At 66.1% G+C, this 8,125-nt stretch overlaps 4 protein-coding genes across 4 annotated transcripts in view; 2 read left to right on the forward strand and 2 right to left on the reverse strand.

The window, feature by feature from the left end:
• The window catches only part of H696_00454 (hypothetical protein), a 1,177-nt gene extending 691 nt beyond the window's left edge, over positions 1 to 486 (forward strand). Inside the window, exon 4 of the mRNA XM_009494309.1 lies at positions 166 to 486. Within this exon, the coding sequence (XP_009492584.1) occupies positions 166 to 286 (121 nt within the window). The 3' untranslated portion in view covers positions 287 to 486. The remainder of the gene's footprint in view (positions 1 to 165) is intronic.
• Positions 487 to 1,057: 571 nt separating this feature from the next.
• Positions 1,058 to 2,925, forward strand: H696_00455 (enoyl-CoA hydratase). The gene is made up of 5 exons (XM_009494310.1): positions 1,058 to 1,275; positions 1,411 to 1,515; positions 1,624 to 1,731; positions 1,857 to 2,377; positions 2,548 to 2,925. The coding sequence occupies exons 1-5, from the start codon at positions 1,182 to 1,184 to the stop codon at positions 2,611 to 2,613; spliced, it is 894 nt and encodes a 297-aa protein (XP_009492585.1). The 5' UTR covers positions 1,058 to 1,181; the 3' UTR covers positions 2,614 to 2,925.
• A 170-nt stretch (positions 2,926 to 3,095) lies between these two features.
• H696_00456 (hypothetical protein) lies at positions 3,096 to 5,549 on the reverse strand. Its single transcript, XM_009494311.1, has 5 exons — positions 5,321 to 5,549; positions 4,454 to 5,186; positions 4,239 to 4,317; positions 3,924 to 4,125; positions 3,096 to 3,810 (listed from the first exon to the last, which is right to left on the reverse strand). The coding sequence occupies exons 1-5, from the start codon at positions 5,405 to 5,407 to the stop codon at positions 3,253 to 3,255; spliced, it is 1,659 nt and encodes a 552-aa protein (XP_009492586.1). The 5' UTR covers positions 5,408 to 5,549; the 3' UTR covers positions 3,096 to 3,252.
• An 844-nt stretch (positions 5,550 to 6,393) lies between these two features.
• The window catches only part of H696_00457 (hypothetical protein), a 3,836-nt gene continuing 2,104 nt past the window's right edge, over positions 6,394 to 8,125 (reverse strand). The window contains exon 6 of the mRNA XM_009494312.1: positions 6,394 to 8,062. Within this exon, the coding sequence (XP_009492587.1) occupies positions 6,830 to 8,062 (1,233 nt within the window). The 3' untranslated portion in view covers positions 6,394 to 6,829. The remainder of the gene's footprint in view (positions 8,063 to 8,125) is intronic.

An 8,125-nucleotide genomic window follows, 5' to 3' on the forward strand; every position in this document is an offset into this window, starting at 1 on the left:
ATGGGCACTGCTTTCCCTCAGGCAAGCCAGTTGCCCTCCTGCCCCCGTCCCCCCCCCCCCCCCCCCCGATTAGCAATTCCGTCACTCAACCACTCCATCCCGCTCCAACCTCCTGCGCTTTCTCCCCCTTCGCCCTTCTCCTCGGGTCTGGCACCACGCCACCAGCGACTTTGCCCCCCAGGCCATTCGCTTCCTCCGGCGGATCCCGATCGCCGGACAGGTCTTGTCCCTCCCATTCATCTCCATGATTGTTGACAAGATCGCCGGGCCCCGGCAGCCGGTGTGACAGGCAACACCCAACCCCGGCATGCTAGCCACTTGGCATTGGCAAGGGTCGCCGATAGGCGTGTCCTCTGCCTCCATGCCCCTTCCCTCCCCCCCCCCTGGCCCTTCTCCTTTCTCCTCCCTCTCCCCTGCCCCTCGTCCCTGTTGCCATCCATTGGGGCCCACCAAGAGTTGTACCACTAGACCCCCCCTCCCCCCCCCTCCCGCATGCCCTTTGCTCCAATCTCCTTGCCAGCCGCGCCTAGATGTGGGACTCGCTCCGGGAGAGGCTGTCCCCCGATCGCCAAGGCAATGCTGGTGGAGCCCGTCGTGCTCTATGTTCAGAATACAATCACATGCCTCTGAAACGCCATTGTCCGATGGGCCCCGGTAGTTCTGTCAGCTCCCCCTCCTTTGCGTCCCCACTCCATCGCGCTGGTCTGTCTTGCCACTCCAATATTTGCTGACACAAAAGGCGCGGAAACCTGACTCGGGGGGGGGGGGGGGGGAGGGAACTCGCGGCACCCCCTTGTGATGCGTCTCTCCGCCGACCGGCCCTTGCTCCTCGGTTTGTAGGTGGATATGCCTAGTTGGAGGTGAACTACCACCAGCACATCTCCTGGGGCGTGCACACGGTTGGATGACGGGGACCAGGACGGGCACAGTGCTCGGGCTGATTGGTTCAGACCTTCCACACACACACAGACACTTTCTCCCCCCCCCCCCCCCTTCTGTGCTTGTAGAGTGGGCTAGATCTCCGCTGTGGTGTTTTCCCGATCTTTCCCTCCTGTCTGGCACATATCTGGTGCCGGGCTGGGGATGCGCCCGGCCAGGGCCCAAGGCAGACAGCCAGTCCCGCCCGCCTCCCTTGTCTGCTTGCACTGCTTCTCCCCCCCCTCCCTCTCTCCCCGATCACCATGTTCTCTCTTGCCACTCGTACTGCCGCCTCCTCGGCCGCGCGCGCCGGTGTCTTCCGCGCCGCCGTCCCCCGCGCCAGCTACTCCGTCATGTGTACCTACCCGCATCCCTCGCTCCATCCCCCCCGCCCGCTTGCTCCCTTCTTTCTTTTCTTTTTTTTTTTTCTTCCCCTCCCCGCCCCCTGCTGCCATGCCACTCCTGGTCTCTGACACGTGGCCCAACCCCAAGCCAACAACGATGATGAGTACTGCAACTTTGCCGAGCTCATGGTCTCCGTCGACCGCGACGAGGGCACCGCCACTGTCACCTTCGCCCGCCCGAAGTCTCTCAACGGTGCGTTCCGCTCCTTGGCGCCCCCTCTCCCCATGCGCCTGCCCATCCTCTACAATCACTCACCCATCAGTCCTCCCTGCCTCGCATCCACATTCGTACTCCTGGCAGCCCTGTGCGAGAGCATGATGACCGAGCTGAACCGCGCCTTCAAGATGCTCGATGCCGATGACTCCGTCCGTGCTATCGTCCTCACTGGTGACAACGTCTCCTTCGCCGGTACGACCGCCGCTCCCTCCCTTCCTATGCGGCCCCCAGGCCTCCTGCCCCCTCCGCCCGATGCTGACCCCCCCCCCCCCTCGCCCTGCTGTGTTGTCTTTGCTTGCTTTCTTGGGAAATCGCAGCCGGCGCCGACATCAAGGAGATGGCCAAGCAGACCTACCCCGAGGCCCTGCGCGTCAACTTCCTGGCCCACTGGACCGATGCCTTCAAGATCTCCAAGCCGGTGATCGCCGCCGTTCGCGGCCACGCCCTCGGTGGCGGCTGCGAGGTTGCCATGATGTGCGACATCATCTACGCCAGCACGGACGCGCGCTTCGCCCAGCCGGAGGTCCGCCTCGGCACCATCCCCGGTGCCGGTGGCACCCAGCGCCTGGTCCGCGCCGTGGGCAAGTCCCGCGCCATGGAGCTCTGCCTGACTGGCGATGTCCTGACTGCCAACGAGGCCTGCTCTCTGGGTCTGGTCAGCAAGGTCTTCCAGCCTGATGAGGTCCTCGGTGCGGCCCAGAAGCTCGCCCGCAAGATCGCCTCCCAGTCCGCCCCGGTGGTCAAGCTCATCAAGGAGGCCGTCAACGCCTCGCAGGAGATGTCCCTCGAGGCTGGCCTCGCCTACGAGCGCCGCCTCTTCCATTCTACCTTCTCCCTGGTGCGTACATCCGCCCCGCGGGCCCTCCTCCCCCTCCGCATACACACATGCATGTGTGCATAGGGGGTCAGACACGTGCACATGCCCATGCTTCCCTTGCTCACCTTTGCCTTGATCTCTCCCTCTCTCCCTCTCTCCCTCTCTCTGTCTCTTCCCCTCCACGCACGCAGGACGACCAGAAGGAGGGTATGGCCGCCTTCATTGAGAAGCGCCCTGCCAAGTTCACCAACCAGTAAGGACCTCCATCCTGGTGCACGACCTCAGTGACCGGACGAGGGGATGGAATGCCTTTCATGCTTTCTCCCCTCGCCCATGCGCGGCTGGACACCCGCGCTGCTGGGCAGGGGAGAAAGCTCGACAGAGAGGTGCTTCTCGTGTGCGCGTGCGCGCGCGCGCGCGCCCCGCATTTCACCATCCTTTTTTCCGCCCACCGCCTCGTGCGCACGGGGCCATCTCTCATGCCATTGGGCCAGGCCCTGTCTGGTCGCTTATGTCCCTGGCCGTGTCCCCCGTGCTGTGAAACAAATACACCGCACACCTGTTCCCAATGATGCCCTCGGCTGGCTCCGCCCCTTCCAGAGGAGAGGACCTCTCATCTCCGGACCGCGCGCCTTTCAAAGGAGGAGGGGGGGGGGCGGGGGTGGAGAAGGAGTGCCTCTATTTTGATGGATGCTGGCACGCCGGGACAGCGGGGGAACATGCACACACGTGCAGGGGGGGGGGGGGGACCGGAAAGAAAAAACACAGACCGGGGAGAAGGAGGCCCCGTGGGCCGTCGGGAGGCAGAAGGGACGGGGGCGGGACTGGATGCCCGCAAACACACGCATACACCGAACACGCGAGACCGTGGCACTCCCAAGGGAGAGGGGTTTCCACTACTCGAAGCTGAAGGAGAATGGGTCCACCACACGCCGGAGCTCGGTGCAACGCTGGAGAGCCGCCTCGGCGGAGGCCAGCTCAGCCCGGGCGTAAGCCCGCAGTGCATCCAACGAAGCACGTGTGTCCAGGGCAAACCGCGGCAGCGTGTCATCGGCAGACATGTCCGAAGGATGGGGCTGGTCCTTGGCCTGCTCGGAGGGGGGCTCCTGGGCGCCGGCCTGGCTGGGATCCTCCTCGTGCAGGGTGGCAAGGACCCCGGCATCGGCCACGTCCGGCGTGGCTGGCAGCGAAGCCTCCTTCGTGGCCTCCTTCAACGGGGGCTGCATTTCGCCCAGACCCAGATCCCACAGAAGCTCGGCATGGGCCTTCTTCAGGGTGTCGGCTGCGGCCTGCTGATTCTCGGCGGCCATGTCCAGAGCCACCGAGGCAAACAATTCCTGCTGGCCACCAGACCCATACGCCGGGCTGTTGGAGACCCCCCGACGCTTGGCATGGGTGGCGACAGCCTCATCGTAGGCCTTGACGAAGTGCGATGAAAAGAAGTTGATTGCCAGCTGGGCCAAGGAAGCGGGAGGGGGAAAGACATCGTAAGGAGAAGAAGCAGACCCAGAGGACATGCAGCATGCAGGGAAGGGCAACAACAGACGGCCGGGGCCCGCCATCGTACCGCGGCATTCCGGTACCGGTGACCATTGAGCGCGGCGAAAATGTAGCGTGTTCCGGCCGTAGCAGGCTCCCCACCGGCTGGCTGACTCGGAACAGTGAGATCGCTGGAGGAGATGTCCGCCGGGGAGATCATGGAAATGCTGCCCGAGTCCTCCTGATCGCCGCCCGGAGGTGCGATGAAGTCGGCAAGGCCATGAGCAAGCCTGCGCCGGGAGGCCGGAGAAAGTGACCCCAAGTCCAGAAGTCAATGGGGGAAGGGCAACAGGGGGAGGAAGGAAGAAGAGCCGTCGCGGTGGACGCCAGGTGAGGGACGCACGCTTTCAGGACGGCCGAGGTCTCGGCGTCAGCCACCGCCTTGAGCGAGTGAAACAGCTTCTCCCTCACAGCAGCTTGCTCTGGGGAGGAAGGGGGGAGAGGGGGGGAGGTGATGTCAGTGGCGGGAGACAGGCGGAAAGCATATGGCCCGGTCAGACGTCAGAACAGCTTGAGGCAGGTCAGGCGAGGGGGAGGGGGGGGGCCTCTGGCACGCACCATGCTCAGCCTGGGTGAGGCGCGCGGCGCAAGCCGAAACATGGCGCCAGGTGTCGTAGGCGGCGCGGGCTCCGGCGGATGTCCCTTCCAGGGCATTGACATCGATCAATGCACTAACCGGCAGGGCGCCAACCTGCTCAGCCGGGCTGGGGCCTGACCCGAAGCCCAGGCTCAGCAGGGAAGACTTTTCCCGCAGCAAGCCGCGAACCTTCTGCCCAAGGGAGGGGTCTAGCGAGGGGTCCGGCCCGGTGGGCAGTCGCTCGGGGGCCGCCACTGGCCCGGCTACAAAAAAGGCCACCACATAGGGAGACCGGTTGAGTTGGGGATGAGCCACCAGTTGGCCGAACCAGCGCGACACCTCGGCAACGATGGCCGGGGTCGAGGCTTGGAGGCAACGGACCGCCGCCGCGGGTACATCCGACCGGGCCATGCGGACCAGACGCGCGGTCAGCCCGCCCCCGGGACTGCCAGGGCTAGCCGGCCCGGCATCCGCCGGCAGGGGATCGCCATAGCTGACCGTGTGCTCGGAGCCCCGACCGGCGCCCGAACTGGCCATCGTCGGGGACCCTGCTCCCGATGAGCTGGCCGTCTGGCTGGCATCGAGACCAAGCGCCGGGAGCATGCCGCGCCCGCCGATGGCGAAGTCCAGATGGAGAGCATTCTCCAGGGACTTGACCGAGGCCACAGAGCGGGTGCACGAAATGCTCTTCAGATAGAACTCCGGCAGGTTGGTCTTGAAGCACGCATGGGTGTGTCAACGCGGTGCAAATTTCACGAGATCAAGGATAAGGGAGGGGGAGGGGGGGGGGGAGAGAGAAAGATGAGGAGGCGGAGGAGGCGGAGGAGGCAAGGAGGTGATGCACGTACCACAAGAGAGAAATCCAGCAGGATGTCGCCCAGGGAGGCCGGCGAGGCCGGGCTGGTCGGCGAGAGGGCAATGTGGACGTTCAGCATCGCAGGGAGGGGGACGAAGGGGGGATGGACCGAACAGAGAGGACACAGAGGACAGGGAGGGCAGGGGAGGAGAAGAAGGCTAGTACGGGCGGGGGGAGGAGAGGCAGGGCCTGGCTCGGGATCCTTGACGAGCCTGGCCGAGTTCCCCGGCCCTGGGTCCGATGAATAGGCCCCCGGCAAGCTGCAACAGCCATTGTTATGATCAACGCCGCCGCCAGCGCTGTTAGCAATGACGCCGCTCGGTGGCCGGTGGTGCCCCCTTGTCCGGGACAAGAAGCATGGCCCTCGCACACCACAGGCCAGCCCCAATCCTCCCTGGCGCTTGTACACCCTCCGGAGGAGTGGCATCCCCGCCCTGGGGGCGCCCGGATGAAAAAAGCCGGCCAAAGAGATCTCCCCCCGCAGCGCAGGGCTCGGACAGCTGGCCGTGCCTCGGACGGCGCGCCCCGGCACCCCTGCCCGACCTCCCTACGACCTGGTCCCATATGGTGCGCGCCCCGGCCTCCAGGACACGCTTCATCCAAACCTGCCCTGGAGACGCGGCTGGGAAAGCGTCCCCCCCCCCCCCGCTCCCGCCCCCTCCACCCCCAAGCAGCCTCTGAGCGGGTACAAGAACATGGGGGGACACCCGGGCGCGACAATGAGAGGGCATCTGAAATAGGCCCGGCACCCATGTGATACGAAATACTTCCCACGGTGCGGGCCCCATAAGCCGGGTCCGTTGGCTCTCCTGCGTTTGGGGAAGGAAGCCAAGACCGAAGCACACACCGAAGTACCCCCTCGGGTGTGTGTGTGTGTGTGTGTGTTCATCCTTGCCGCGAGTTTCCGTGACCCCCCCCCCCCCCCGGCCCAACTCCCCCCTGGGCTCGCTGCCACTCCTGCCCCTCACCGCTGCGCCGATCCCGCTCCAATCTCCCCTGCTCAGGTATGCTCGCGAATATGTACCGGCCGCGAGAAGAGAGAGAGAGAGAGAGAGAAGGACAAAGGGGGACACACGTTATTGCAAGGATATATTCACATGCGCCCATGCCGGGGAGGGACATGACCCTCTCCTCTCCCGCCCACAACCGAGGTGATGTCCATTTGCCCACCCCGGGGAGAGTATGGCCAACAGACACACTTGCACCCCCGGCAAAAGGGAGCAGGGAGGGGGACAAGCGAGGAAGTAGGCGGAGGGAGAGAGGAAAGAGCACAAAGGGCGGGGCGGGGGGGAGCGCCGAAAGAACCTCGAGGAGACGTGCTTCGGTGCGCGCGCGCGCACGTACACACACCTGGGCTTGCCCAGGCGCCTGATGATGAAGAGAGCCTCCACGGGAGAGCGCTCCGCCCCCTGGCCTGGCCGTGCGGGCTTCTCCGTGTGTGAAAAAGGAAAACAGCCGGCCACCCTCTTCGACACTTGGAACGCAACACGAGCCCTGGCCACTACTGCTTCAGGATGCAAGTACGGCACCAGGGGCGACCATCGCGGATGATGCAGTTGCTGTCGAGGGGCTTGTTGCAGCCGCGCGGAGCGGTGTCCGGCTCGGGAGCCGGCTCGCCCTCGGCCGGCACCGGCACCGGGCCACGGGGACCACCCGACCCGCACACCAGGCACCGCTTGTGCCAGACCGTGCCCGAGGGACCGGGAGCACGCTCGCTCATGTACACGGCCTTGCCACACTCGAGAGAGGCACAGTTGTTGGCCCCGCCGAGGGACCCGAACACGGCCACCCGCGAGGGGGAGTTGAACCCGCGGAAACCAACCCCGGCGCTGGCGGAGTTGTTGAAGGAGGGAACCGTGGCATTGGGCCGGGGGGACTCAGGCCCGGCCGGGGTCTTCGGGGTGGCCGGGACATCCTCCGACTCGCCGTAGTCCGGGCGGACGAAGGACGGGCGGAAGTTCGACCGATTGTCGATCTCCACGGCCTCGAGCTTCTCGCGCGCGGCACGCTCGGCCTCCTCGACCACGGCCGCCGCATCGCCGGCCTCCTTGCGAGCGGCGCGCTCCTCCTCCGACAGGTCCGGCAGCGGGCGCGCCGTCACAATCTGCACACTGGCCTTGGGCTTGGCCAGCGGGGCGCTCGGGGCAGCGTCATCCGAGGTGCCGTAATCCGGGCGAATGGCACCAGGACGGAAGTTGGACGAAGTGTCGATGCCGGTGTCATCCTCGGCGGCGGGGGAGGCGGCCGAAGCACCGGTGGTGGCGCTGCTCGGGGCCGGGGTGGTCGGCGTCTCCGGGGGGCTGGCTCCGCGAGAGGTGGCGCCAGGAGCGGCCGCGGCCGCGGTGGCGAACACACCGGCCGGCGAAGCCGGCGCCCGGCGACCGTTACCAGCCCAGCCCGGCGGCGGGCGAGTGCCAGAGCCAGGCTCGATCCCGGTGCTGCGCAGGTGCTTGCCCGCCTTGGCGCAGGTGTCACAGACGGCCCACACCGGGCGCGCCTTGTCCCGCTTCACCTCCAGGGCATTGACCGCCGTGGAGTTGGTCTGGCCCACCGGCGCGGCGGGCATCTCCACGAAGGGCACACCGGTCAGCTGCCGGCCACAGGCCTTCAGGCAGCAGGTGAAGCACTCCGCATGCAGGCGCATGTTCCGGTACGACAGGACGCGGCCCTGGAGGATGGCCTTCTCGCACTTGCCGCAGCGTTCGGCGGTGGCCTCGCGCTCGGCATCAATGCACTGGACACCAATGACGCACACGCAAGCGAGCGTGGACAGATGAGCATGTTAGGCACGGGTACA

Source organism: Fonticula alba (assembly GCF_000388065.1).
Source record: "Fonticula alba strain ATCC 38817 unplaced genomic scaffold supercont2.1, whole genome shotgun sequence".
Lineage (NCBI taxonomy): Eukaryota > Rotosphaerida > Fonticulaceae > Fonticula > Fonticula alba.

Coding starts and splice junctions, on each gene's coding strand:
- H696_00455 (XM_009494310.1), top strand. CDS start 1,182: ATGTTCTCTCTTGCCACTCGTACTGCCGCCTCCTCGGCCGCGCGCGCC. Junction 1,276..1,410: donor CGCCAGCTACTCCGTCATGT/GTACCTACCCGC, acceptor CCCAACCCCAAG/CCAACAACGATGATGAGTAC. Junction 1,516..1,623: donor CCGCCCGAAGTCTCTCAACG/GTGCGTTCCGCT, acceptor TACTCCTGGCAG/CCCTGTGCGAGAGCATGATG.
- H696_00456 (XM_009494311.1), bottom strand. CDS start 5,407: ATGCTGAACGTCCACATTGCCCTCTCGCCGACCAGCCCGGCCTCGCCG. Junction 5,187..5,320: donor TGCTGGATTTCTCTCTTGTG/GTACGTGCATCA, acceptor GCGTGCTTCAAG/ACCAACCTGCCGGAGTTCTA. Junction 4,318..4,453: donor CCTCACCCAGGCTGAGCATG/GTGCGTGCCAGA, acceptor CTTCCTCCCCAG/AGCAAGCTGCTGTGAGGGAG.